The 13,049-nt window shown below is 38.6% G+C and overlaps 3 protein-coding genes across 4 annotated transcripts in view; all 3 read left to right on the plus strand.

Annotated features, from left to right (window-relative positions):
* LOC121889333 (meiosis 1 associated protein) overlaps positions 1–332 on the plus strand; it is a 66,599-nt gene extending 66,267 nt beyond the window's left edge. For both annotated transcript variants that reach the window (XR_006093502.1, XM_042401201.1), the window contains one exon: positions 9–332. The gene's annotated coding sequence lies outside the window, so the exon portion shown is untranslated. The remainder of the gene's footprint in view (positions 1–8) is intronic.
* Positions 333–1,789: 1,457 nt separating this feature from the next.
* Positions 1,790–6,480, plus strand: nagk (N-acetylglucosamine kinase). The gene is made up of 10 exons (XM_042401213.1): positions 1,790–3,257; positions 3,604–3,688; positions 3,935–4,033; positions 4,145–4,286; positions 4,538–4,648; positions 4,736–4,848; positions 5,389–5,476; positions 5,569–5,666; positions 5,779–5,857; positions 5,986–6,480. The coding sequence occupies exons 1-10, from the start codon at positions 3,229–3,231 to the stop codon at positions 6,186–6,188; spliced, it is 1,047 nt and encodes a 348-aa protein (XP_042257147.1). The 5' UTR covers positions 1,790–3,228; the 3' UTR covers positions 6,189–6,480.
* A 900-nt stretch (positions 6,481–7,380) lies between these two features.
* On the plus strand, positions 7,381–11,073 carry LOC121889395. Its single transcript, XM_042401313.1, has 9 exons — positions 7,381–7,514; positions 8,771–8,914; positions 9,011–9,088; positions 9,189–9,360; positions 9,457–9,525; positions 9,767–9,892; positions 10,482–10,575; positions 10,690–10,864; positions 10,951–11,073. Exons 1-9 carry the CDS (start codon positions 7,491–7,493, stop codon positions 11,032–11,034), a joined length of 966 nt encoding a protein of 321 aa, XP_042257247.1. The 5' UTR covers positions 7,381–7,490; the 3' UTR covers positions 11,035–11,073.
* Positions 11,074–13,049: the final 1,976 nt, after the last annotated feature.

A 13,049-nucleotide genomic window follows, 5' to 3' on the forward strand; every position in this document is an offset into this window, starting at 1 on the left:
CTCAACAGGTGCTTGTTATGGCAACTAGCGACACCTGATGGCTCGCGGGGTTGCCAAGTTATTAAAGTCCGGGTTGCAGCTCCGGCAGTCTCTCTCCCTCCTCTGACTGCTTTCTACTTCTCCCTCTAGGCACCTGTTCTGGTTTGGTTTAGTTATGCTGCCTCAGTTATTTACTTCGCTTTCATGCATGTTCCAACACTCACGCACACACACATTCTTCACTCATGCATCACGAACACTACTGATACCACTGATTTCTACACTCCATACCATAACTATTTTGTTTATTATTTAATTTGGCTTAATTTGTTTAATACATGTATCTTTTGTTACCTCTTTATCATGGTGTGTCTCCTTTTTGTTGTGGCCACTTGAGCGAGGTCATGACAAAGCCCTTTATATCTACATATGGAGCAGGTCCCCGTCAATGAAGCCCGCCATGTTCACCGCCTTTCTACAGTAGCCCAGAATGGACAAACCAAACACTGGCTCGTGTTTTTCATGAGTTTCACGGCCACCGTACGTTCTCCTACACACTTGGAAGGGGGGGGGGGGGGTTATTTAGTTGGTTGCAACCTCACTGCTAGATGCCACTAAATCCTACACACTGCACCTTTAAGTCAGTATCTATCGCTGAACAAGGTGACACTATGGTGATTGAGCCTATGACCCACAGATGAAAACCCTTGCATTTGCAGTGTTATGATTATTATGAACTGAGTGTCAGTGGCGACACTCACACTTTTTCCATCACCGAGCAGTGGTTGGTCCAAGTAGGTCTATCTGCGGACTTGCAGTATCTACAGGACACACCCACTTTACTACAGGACACACCCACTTGGTTAGGTTTAGGCATGAGCAGGGAGATGGTTAGGGTTAGGGGTGTGTGTTGTGTAGCATGCCGTTACTGTGACAACACTGAGATTGAGAAGATCGTGTAGTGAAGTGGGCATGTTGTATAAGTCTGCAAGACTGCAGACTTCTCAGTTGCTAGCATGCATTATTTATTTATCTTGAGGCCCTGACTTATTGAGTGACCATATGTCAAAATCTAGTTTCAAGCTCTTAATCAATTTAATTTCTATTGTGTTCACATGGTGAATATTGCTTTAAAAATGTGCGTGTAATCAAATCACAACAAACTTTTATATACTATATACATACAATATATATTTATTGTATTGATGGACAGAAATCCTGGGGCCAGGTTGCATTGTAGCATCAAATACAGGTTGCTCCTTGGATCAACACAGAGGTGACAGGTTACATATATAATGCACAGAGGGCCGCAAGGTGAGGGGAGGGTCTCATAATGGGCCCAACAGAAAAATATTCCAATGGTCCCATAAGAATGATTATCAATCCATAAAGAATTGATCACTTTTGTCAACACCTTTGAAATGTCAGAGTGGAGTTAACATGTCAGAAAATAGCATCCCAACTCAAGATCATCAAGTTAATTTAGTCAGAAGTTATCTCAAATTGATGAAAAAGATGAGAAGTGACAGAATGCCGCTATCTCTCAGAGGTAATATCAAATCTAGCAGCACTACTTTGTGTTATGAAAACAACAAATTAACATTAACATACAACGTGCAGTGTTAATGTTAAATCTTATTATCTAATGGAGAGTTCAATATTAACTCAAGAGGGTTTGAGAAATATTAATCAAAGTTCACGCTGTGCCTGGGTTTTATAATTCTCCAGAGACAATAAATCATACAAAATTAAGGATGTTATAAAGGAAAAATCTGATATACTGTAATTACACTTATATTGAAGGCTGGCTCAGCTCATATCCGGTATGGTAGTAAGTATGCAGTGTTTGACGCAGCTCAGTTTGCAGGAGGAGTGAGCAGCGCGCACCGAGCCGCTCCTCTTCCTCTCCTCCCACCTCCTCACTCTTGTGTAACTTCTCTGTTGGTTTCAGCAATGACACACGCACACTTTCTAACGAAAATATAGACTATAGCTACATGTAAACTACATGCACAAGCAACAGGTGATGATTATATGAGCAAATAAACTGCGGGACATCTTATCCATACATGCCCCATAATGGTCGATTGTAATACCTTCTAGTAGTACTCAGATATAATTACAGACCAATTATAGGAATTTTGAGAAGCCAAGGAATGATAATTGTTTTTAAGCAGCCTATGTTGGCAAACAGAAGCAAGTCCCTAATTGTTGCCTTAATGTGTTGCAGATGCCTCCTGCTGGCTCACAGTGTAACTCATAGTTTGTGTCCCTGTTTTTCAGCCCATAACCAAATGGTGCGAAGTCTCTGTCAATATTATTCTTGACACTAAGTGTGGATTTTTAAACCATGAGTCAATAGTTTTTTTTTTTGGTTGGCCAGGCTTCTTTCATAAGACTGGAAAAGCCTGTTTTTGTCCTGTCAGGCTGTATTTCTCACATATAAAACATAGTATTAGGAAAAAACCTTCATACCTTACATAGACCAACATTTGCTGCGGTTCTATATGTTCTATTAAACAATCACCATAGCGTTATTTATCCTGGTGTTTAATCTGGTCTATTTTAGTTGCAGGTTATTCTAATTAGGGTATTTCTGCTGTCTGTATCTGTCAGCACTCTTACACACCTTTGCACCATTTGCATCCTGCTAAGTTCACCGAAACTGTTTCACCTTTTTATAGACACTGTGTGTTGTTGTTGTTGTTGTTGTGCACTTGTTTCCATGTGCATGTATCTATTTTTTCACCAATTTGCATATACATAGTGATATATTTATGTTTACTTATCTTTGTTCAGCTTTTTGTTCTTGTGTATCTTCCTCAACATTATGGTGTGTAAGCACACTGAGAGCCACAAAAAAACAGTCAAATTTTTGTATGTATTAACATGCTTGGCCAATAAAGCTGATTCTGATATAAAACATACAAAAACCTTATCTTACAGAAACCAACATTTAGGCCTACTGCTATTCTATATGCTTTCCTTTATAATAATCACCATAGCATTATTTATTCTGGCATACAAACATTATAGTGGTTAATTTGGTTTATTTTTGTTGCAGGTTGTTCTAATTTAGGCCTCAAACATCCTATAAAAAACTTTTCATGTGCCCCATACACACATGGAAATACACAACTGCCACCTACTGGTTATTGATTAGCATTGCAGGCAATGCAGGTTGGAGCTATTGGCGATATTGCTGTTCTCGCGATATCAGGGTGTCAGGACCAAAACAGGAAGTGAGACATGGCAACGGTGTTCGGCGGAGTAGAGGGGTGAGAATGATTTAAAATGTACAAAAAACTGGTCTAACTTTGTTTTTGTGACTTGTCAGACGTTGCTGGTGTTAGTTAGTCGTGTTTGCACGGTGGTCATCTTGAATACTATTTTTTTTTCTGAGCACAGACTAGTCTTCTCATTGAACACTAGGAAGCTTTTTTATTGATGTCTCGTGATATTTTCCCCTCACTAGTGTTTTTTGGAGTATTAAATGTATCTTCAGTTTTACATATGAATATGTGTGAAAAGTCTTTCTGTAATTCTCTATATCACAGAAAATGCATAATAATTAGTTTTATTGATGTTGCCTTGGTGCCCATGTAACTGTATTTCTGTCTGTAGTGGAGGGAGTCACTCCGTAGCGTTGCTGGTGGCAGAAGATGGGAAGATCTTGGCAGAGACGAAGGGACCGTCCACCAACCACTGGGTGAGCAGAAATGAAAGAAATAAAGGATGAAATGTAGGGAGGAAAGAGGGGATCCAGGGGTTTATACTTGCCTTATGTGTCCACTAAATATACTCTAGATGCAGAGAAGTTGATTGATCTTTCTCTATAGCCCAATCAATACACCCATAAATGAGAAAAACTGATTTTATTCTAAAGGTTACGTTGTTGTTTGTGTGTGTGTGTGTGTGTGTGTGTGTGTGTGTGTGTGTGTGTGTGTGTGTGTAGTTGGTTGGTGTGGACAAATGTATTACAACTATCAACGACATGGTCCAGAGAGCCAAGATTGAGGCGGGACTGGATCCAAACACCCCCCTGTGCTCACTGGTCAGTCAAACTGTCCGTCACGCTTATTTTGACCTCTGAAGTGTTTTATAGAGTAAGAAATAAAAGACAAGTAGACAAGATTAAAGACATATATCCTGTCTCTGTGTGTAGGGCATGTCTCTGAGTGGAGGGGAGCAGAAGGAGGCCATCAACCATCTGATGGCTCAATTGAAGGAACTGTTCCCCAATCTCAGCAAGCACTACTTCATCACTACTGATGCCATCGGCGCCGTGGCAACCGCCAGTGATCGTGGTAACCAGTCATTTTCTGATGGATTTACTTTGTAGCTACTTTTGTACCAGCTACATTTACATTTAGAAGACACTCACACAGTTGAAATCATGACCTTAAAATGTCATAAAAGGGCAAGGCTTGATACTTTACCCCCTGAGGTATCATCTTCAGGTATCTTTCCACACTTTATGGCTTAATAAAATCTACACAGTCAGCTATTATTGTGTAGTAAAAGACAGTTCAATGAGACGTCTCTGTTTTCTCTCCAGGAGGTGTAGTCTTGATATCAGGGACTGGCTCTAACTGCAAGTTAGTCAATCCTGATGGATCGCACGTCGGCTGCGGAGGCTGGGGTCACATGATGGGTGATGAAGGATCCGGTAAGAATGGAGACATGTAAGCATACGCAAACAACAGAAATATACACTAAACACAAATATATATTAAGACTTCTTTCTGTATCTCAGCATTCTGGATCTCTCATTTGGCTGTAAAGACGGTGTTTGATGCCAAGGACAAAATGGTCACTCCTCCGCATGATGTTAAACACGTGAAAAAAGCCATGATGGAGTACTTCCAGGTCAGTCAGAGAAATATGTTCATTTATAAAATAATACCAGTCAAGGTAAAGTAAGGAAATGCTGAATAAAGCACAGTAGAGCTGAAAGAATTAATCAGTTAGTTGATCAACAAAAAATAAATTGGAATGATTTTGATAATTGATTAATTATTTAAGTCTTTTTTTTTTAGGAAAAAAATTCCAAAAAATCACTAGTTCCAGCTTCTCAAATGTAAATATTTACTGTTTTTTTAGTCTTATGAGTATTTTCTGACATTTTATAGATCAAGCAATTAAGCGAATAATTTCAAAAGTAATCAGAAGATGAATTAATACTAATAATAATTGTCTCTTGGAGCCGTAGCACATTGAGTTTAGTAAATAATGTTCTAATCAGGGTTAGAAATGAGCTGGGTTTTGAAGCAAAACCGCTCATGACGAGTCAAACCAGCTGAGTTCTGTGAAGTTTCATCTTTGGAAGTCACATAGAACGACGGCTGTACCCTCAGATGTTGCATGTTATGACAAATATGGAAATAAATCATGTATAATTCATCTCAGGTGTCAGATCTGATGGGCATGCTGCCGCACCTCTACAGAAACTTCCAGAAGTCCCACTTTGCTGGTTTCTGTAAGAAGCTGGCTGAAGGTAGGTGCTGCATCTAATCTGCTTGGTTTTGTGAAGAGAAAGCAAAAGATTAGAAAGTAAGGTAAAATGAAAACTACGTGTATGTGTTCAAGGTGCAGAAGCAGGGGATGCTCTCTGCCGGTATGTGTTCACTCAGGCTGGGAGAGTCCTGGCAAAACATGTAGAAGCTGTTTTACTTGAAGCACAGGAGGTAACACACACACACACACACACACACACACACACACATACACACACATACAACGCTATGTTTTCACTCATTTCCTATAAACATTGACTATTTCAATACCTCTCATGAACAGCCTCTACTGAGTGGTGAGCTCGGCCTGCCCATCCTGTGTGAAGGCTTAGTGTGGAAGAGCTGGGAGCTTCTGAAGCCAGGTCAGTGTCTGCGTGGATGGATTTTACTTTCATTTTCACACTGAAAGAAATGGAGGTGAAGCAGTCAAAAGATCCGCTAAATCTTTTTTGTTTCGGCTTTGTTTCTGTGTCTCTCTGTCTCTGTCCAGGGTTTAATGAGGTCTTGGATAAAGTGGCATCATCTGACAAGTTCAAGGGTCGTTTCCATGGCTACAGCCTCCTGGTTTTGAGGCAGTCTTCAGCCCTTGGAGGCGCTAGTCTCGGGGCTAAGAGTATTGGTGCCACCATAAAAATGGATTACGCTGCCAATGCCAAAGTTTTCTACCAACACACCTTCAACAGCAACCAATGACATTTCAACTGAGGGAAAAAAATGTGCTTTTGCTAATAATATTTACTATAATGATGATAATGATGATTGTTGTGTAATAAGGGTTTAGTGCCTGATCTCACTACAAGATACCAAGATGGTGGTTGAAAATAAGACTTGGGTATTCTGGTGACTTATCAGCTGCTTGTCAGCCCCTCGGACCATTGATTTGATATTACTTTCATTGTACTGTCAAAACAAATCCTTGAGATTTCAGAACTTGTTTACATTTTACATTTATAATAAAGGTGCAGATGATTTTGCAGAAATCTTATTTAAGGTTGCAAATATTCAATTAAGTTGTGATCCAAAAAAATCCAGATTGAAATGTGGAAATGTAGGTGTTATAAATGCTTCCCACTACTTATGTTATTCACTTATTAGAGATAGAGAAGTGACTCCTTACACTCAGGGTGGGTTCAATCTTGTGACTATGTTCTGCACTTTTGTTATTAAACAGTAGGTGGCGCAATAACACTCCCTTCACACTTGTGACTGACACATGTCAGCATTGTCTGCATTTCCTCAGTAATGATGCAAAAACAGGCAGCATACAAACTGACGGATCCTCAATCACTGAGATATTGAGATACTTGCTGTATTTGCGGGGAAAAATTTTTTTTCACAATAGTTATTTTCATGTAATCAATTTGTAATTTTGAGACATGATGTTTATTTTTAATCAGTCATATTTTCTAATAAACATGATGTATTATTTTGTATGAAGGCAAATGTATTTATATAGCAGAATTCATTCATAAGGCAGTTTCAAAGTGCTTTGTAGACATTTAAACTATAAAAAGTAACTGGAAACAAACTTTAAAAGATTGAATAAATAAAAGTGTGAACATGTACACACATTTGGAGATGATACTGTCATAAAAACTGAAAATAAAGATGTAAAAACAGAGTAAAAACAATCAATACAACATTAGAAGGCAGCAGATCCTCTGCTTATTTGTTCAACAAGTGTAACCGGATGAAGTTTCAACTATATGAGGGATTTAATAGTTTGCATATCACAGCTTGTGGTCCAGAAGAGGAGAAAACTCATCTTAAAACCCATAAGAAGAAGCAGTTTCCTGTTTACTGCTGGTTTAGCAGTAACTGTGCGTGCTGCCATAGTGAATAAAATGAATATAAATACAATTTAATTAAAAACAGCAACAAAACAGTGAACATTCCACTGGCTCCTACAAAGAGTCTGACAGTCTGGCTCCTCAGTTCAGTTCAGCTTCAATGCTGTGATGATGATCCACTGAAGAGGAATCAAAAAAACATCAGATGATTCCCTGGAAAGACCTGAAGGTAAAGACTTGAGATTTAAGTAATATGATTCTTCTTCTGTTTATGCATCTTTGAGTTGAATTATGCAATCGCGTGACTCGTTTTCTGTTATTTCTAGTGTGTTTTGAATTGAAACGAGGAGGTTAAAATGTTTTTTGTTTTTTTCTACTGCTGCCACAGCTACTATTACTTCAACACACAGCTGCTGACCTTTTTCTCTCATGTACACTTGAGTCTGCAGCCTCCAGGCGAACTCGTCACCCACCACAAACAGCAACAACACGTCAGTCAGCTTTACCGCCTCACCACAACACTAATCTCAGCTCATGCATACTAACTGTTTTCTCCCACGGATTATTTGTTTAGATGAAAAATGTCAGAGGATGCATCTAAATTCTTATTTTATTATTAATGTACGGTAATCTCACAACTGTACCACTGCAATTCTATTTTTTTTAATTTAAAAATTGTACCTGGTAGAGTTAATCTTGTCAACAGCTTCAGAAATGTGATTACAGCAAATATTTCCTACTAAAATTTACAACTCAGTTTAAACTCCACTCCACCAAAACCTTCTTTTTATTAATGGCGTTTTTCACCTATGATGCAATGTCATATTATCTTTAAGTTATATATAGTCTATAGGTATGATGTATTGCATATGAGTCCATCATGTCTTTTGTGAGAGGAAGATTGTGTTATTTCCTGACTGAAAAGTTACACAGTCTCACTTTAAGTACAACTTTGAGGCACTTCTCTATTTCATGCTACATTTATTTGACAGCTGCAGTTACTTTATAAATACAACTACAAACAGTAAAACACCACTTACATTAATTCACCAGTAATATAATCCAATAATCTTTTTTTGAATTTAATCTTCATTATTTAAACGTATTTGATCTTTAGTTATTCTTTATTTAATGAGAATGAATAAAAATGTTACAAGACTCATAAAAACATCGCATAATAAATCTTTAAATCTCCAAGGGGAATAAACAACTTCATAGATATTAGTATAACACTCACAGGGGCCATTTTTCTGGATTGAGTACTTTTACTTTTGATATTTCAAGTTTTTCTAGTAATACTAATGTACTTTAGTAACATTTTCAGAGCAGGATTTTTAGTGTGGCATTGCTACTTTTACTGAAGTAAAGGATCACAATACTTCCTCCATCACTGTTTGCCTAAAAGCTGTGCATCAGCTAACCTACTGACCGCCCTCACACACACACAGTTAACTCCTGTTAGGTAACATTGTGTTTTCCTTTCAGACTCCAGGTGTGCAGCCTTGGGAGAGATTCGTCACGACATACAGTGGTGACTATAATCCCTTTAGTGAGCGCCACCTACAGGACAACCAGCTGAACCACAGAACTGAAGCCAAACCTGCTCCAGCATTAATCAGCCCACCTCAGGTTGGAGGGATTGATGAATGGATGAATGGATGGACTTGACATGTTAACTGATCTATAGATTTACACTCTTTCTTGTTGATTGTGTTGTTTTCATAGACTGAACGTGAAACTTGGCCTATATTTCAACAATACTTGTACAAGACAACCAACAGCACCTATGGCTCCTTTTCACCGGTGAAACGCATCAACACACACTCACAGCTGCGGCAAGTTCACAATAACCTCCATCTGTTTCTGACTGGTTTCCTTACACTCCCCTCACTCTGTCTCCCAGCCTCCCTCTTGTTCCCTCCACGTCATCTCCTCACCTCCATTTGGCATCCTCTCTCCTGTTTCTGAGGCGACTGGGGTTGTCGGCGGCGCCCTGACAGAGGCCAGGAGGGAGACTGGGCCTTTACTTGTCAAGAAGGGGAAAGGCCATCTGCACTATGTGTTTGGTGGAAATGGTAAGAACCCCTCTCTACCTAAAACACACACACACACACATAGCTAAGATCATAACAATAATAATAAGCTGATAATCTATTATCTTCTACTGACAGCAAATGTGTTGGAGCAGCAGGAGGCAAAAGACGAGTTGCAGCAGAAGGTTGACGTTCTCTATGAGGAAGGTTAGACGGCTGTTTTCACTTCAGAAGAGTTTGATTGGATTTATCTGGTCGTTGTGAACTAATAGTAAGCTGCAAGTTACAGTGATAGAACATTTGAAGTATTTGAAACAATTATCTTTGCTTTGTGGTTTCACTGTTAAAGCTGCCTTTTTTTTAAACCTACCGAAGAATCTCTGAGCTGTATGTTACCTGCCAAAGTGGCTTATTTTTATAATCCCAATCTATACGTGTGTACTTTTAGGTGTGATTGTGTTGTCGTCCCATGTTGTTCCGGCCTGCTGTGAAAGCTTTCTCAGTTGTGTGTGCAGAGAGGCCGGACTGCAGCACCTGCTGAACCTTCCTGTGGCCTCTTCTCCCATTGTCAAAGGTTAGAAAACTGTCATCTAACCCAATAAATGACCTTTTTACAGTAAGATTAAGGGAATTCACACTTATGTGAGGTTATGAGGTTTGGTAATTTCACCAGAAGATAGTTAAGACCAAGCGCAAAGTAGCAGAAATGTATAATTTATAAAGTATCAACCCTGCTTGAGAAAATCTGTAAATAATGACAGAACAGATTACTGTGAAAGAAATGTATAAAGAAAAGAAGAGGACAACATCCAGAGCAGAAATATGCTTATTCACTTTCCTGGTGGGAGTCAGATGAGAAGATCAATAACAGTCTAGAGTCAGGAGCCAGTTAGCTTAGCTTAACATACTTACACCCCTAAAGCTCATTAATTAATATGTTAAATCTTGTTTGTTTAATTTGCACAAAAACTAAAGTGTAAACAAGCTACACATTTACTGGAAAGACCTGAGAGTGGTGCAACTACTGCTTTAAGTAATCTTGAGTCTTAAGTACTAAAATATTCATTCATTTCCCTGTAAGAACTCTGCAGAGACTAAAGTACCAAAATCTCTAAATTGCATTAAAGTGCAAATGTGTTTTGGTACTTCCCACTTGTGATTAGCTGGAAATTGGGAGACCAGTGCCTACTTGAGGGGCTTGAGACAATCCGTTGGACTGAGAGACTTCCTTCAGCCTACTTGCAGGCGGTGCAGTTGGTGAGTCATAAACACACACCTCACATCGTCAACACATTTTTCCAAATTCTTCTCACATGTTGCCCTTTAATATGAATTTTCCGGGCTTTTTGTCTCCTTTCTTCTCCCCTTCAGCTGTGCATGGGAAACTGAGTGTGCTGATAGGTGCTGCTTCGAGATGCAAACCTTCCCTCCTCACATCCCTCAGAGCAGCACCCTGCCTCTGGCCCCCGTACAGCCGACTGTCTACCACGCAGAGTCCAGCAGGACGCCGCTGCTGACGGAGTACCAAGCCAGCTACGGTGCTGAGGTAAGGAGAGGACAGAGAGGTCAGCTGTTTTTGTAATGTTATTATACTGTATATTTGTCCTTTATTATCTCTGTGTGTCCTCATAGTGGGCCCAACCTAATATCCAGCAGCAGAGTGACTTTCCTCATCATCATCCTCCTCATCACTGTGTATTTCATCCTTCACTCTGAATCTCAACTTTTGTCTCAATAAAAAGCTGATTTTTTTTTAAAGTGTCTTTTGAATCAAATATGACAAACCACTGAGTTTAAAGTGCTGCATGTCATCTTTCAGGTTTTTATCTTAATCATGTGAGCGTGTAGTTTAAACAGTGGCATTAAAAAGTCCAACCATCTGCACGTCAGAGGCAGAAAGGCTTACCATACGCTCACATGAAAGATTTTTCCTAAGCTATTCAGTGGTCAATTCTCTGGTGACAAATGGTGAATCTTGTTGTCAAGGAATGTTAAAGTTTCAGGATTGTTTTATAAATCTGGGTCAAACAAACAATATTTTTTAAAAAAGAGAACAAGGAAGGACAGATCGACAGATAGGACAGTCTGGTATGAATCACAATCACTGCAATTTACGCACTAATCCACATGCTGACCCACCAATCAGCTTTTATCTAAACAGGACCGATAAGAAGCAGAACTCAACACCTGTAGAGGACATGCTTGACTTCTTTATAGCAGAGAAATGTGAATTTTAAAAATGTCTAAAAGAAATGTCATTTTTGTTAAAAAGAGCTGCTGTGAATTCCAAAAGTAAAAACTGTTCACACTGTTATTTCTTTGCTTTTAAATACTGTATTGTTTCATTTTACAGTTTCGTTTATGTAAATAAATTCACAGTTGGAATTTACCTGAATTTTTCTACATAAAAATCCCATAACAATACTCTGCAATGGTGATTTAAGAGAGAGAGAGCTAGTTCAGAAGTATTGTGAAATTAAAGTAGCCTATCATGATCTCAGCTGCCATAGTCTCAATTAATCTATATTAAAATACATCATATGAACATTTTGATAGTTCAAACCATGTTTGTGTACCTTGTGAATACATGATGGCAGATGCTTTATGTTGCATGTTTACTACTGAAGGGAGTGAAACATCACACGTGAGTCACAGTACACATGTAGAAGTTTCCTCCTTTAGTTAGTGTATGTTGACAATATCACAAAATGTTATTTGGGATATTAATTCTAAAAATCTTTAAAAATGTTAAAGATTATAATAACCAAGTGACGCCATCTGTGGAGGCCCCATGAAATACATTTGAATTTCCAGAAAAAGTTTTTTGGGAAGTTTATAGAATTTACAACAAGTTCAATTTGTCTTTTCTATATTTGCTTTTAAACACAGATGATTTTTGTATTTAATACCTCAGCCAATATAAATATTAATACCCTTTCTATAACTGATAATGATGTGCTAACATATAGATTAGGAAGAATCAGACAAATGTGTAAACTTTTTTTTTTAATGCTGAATCCGTCTTGTGATGAACTGAATGATTTTAACTTCTTTATGTTGTCATATGTATCATACATTACCAACATCTGCTCTCTCCTGACTGGGTGAGCAGACCTCTGGAGCTCCCTGAAACAATATGGTAGTTGAAACCACATCTTTATATTGTTAACATGTGTCAGCATAGCACTTCCTCTTCATGTCCAGCCCAGGTCCTTCATTTGGCCGACAAATAAGCATTAGAATAACCTAAATTGTGCAATTCGTCTGCCTATACTTAGCAATGAAACATGCAATAACCAATTGTTTCTACACTAGACAGTATATTCTGCATAGCTGTATTGCTGTATTGTCACTGGCATGAGTTGAGTGTGACAAAAGACGAGAAAACAAATTTGTCTTTAACATCTTTATTCATCTTTTTTCATTATTTTTATTTGTATTGAAATTCATACTCTGTGTCTTCTGGACCTCTTTTTGTTTTTTAAACGGCTTCTGTCATCTAACTCAAACAAAATCACCAAAAATGATTTCATGTTGTACAATCCACCTGGCGGACATTCCTATTGGCTTCACCAGGGTGCCATTCGACAGCTGTGGTCCAACGCCATGTGAGGAAGTTCAACTTTAAACCAACACGTCACTGTCTCTACTGCACTGTTTAAGAACACACCTGAGTACTTGTTCGGCTGAAAAGTTGCACGGATGGATAGAAGTGCTTTCGCCTGTCAGAT

Source organism: Thunnus maccoyii, chromosome 22 (assembly GCF_910596095.1).
Source record: "Thunnus maccoyii chromosome 22, fThuMac1.1, whole genome shotgun sequence".
NCBI lineage: Eukaryota > Metazoa > Chordata > Actinopteri > Scombriformes > Scombridae > Thunnus > Thunnus maccoyii.

Bases quoted from the DNA above. Each gene is read 5' to 3' on its own strand.
- LOC121889395 (XM_042401313.1), top strand. From the start codon at position 7,491: ATGATTCCCTGGAAAGACCTGAAG. The intron at 7,515-8,770 runs GTAAAGACTTGA...TTTTCCTTTCAG, and splicing joins TTCCCTGGAAAGACCTGAAG to ACTCCAGGTGTGCAGCCTTG. The intron at 9,526-9,766 runs GTTAGACGGCTG...GTGTACTTTTAG, and splicing joins TGACGTTCTCTATGAGGAAG to GTGTGATTGTGTTGTCGTCC.
- nagk (XM_042401213.1), top strand. From the start codon at position 3,229: ATGGCAACGGTGTTCGGCGGAGTAGAGGG. The intron at 5,477-5,568 runs GTAGGTGCTGCA...TATGTGTTCAAG, and splicing joins CTGTAAGAAGCTGGCTGAAG to GTGCAGAAGCAGGGGATGCT. The intron at 5,667-5,778 runs GTAACACACACA...TCTCATGAACAG, and splicing joins TTTTACTTGAAGCACAGGAG to CCTCTACTGAGTGGTGAGCT.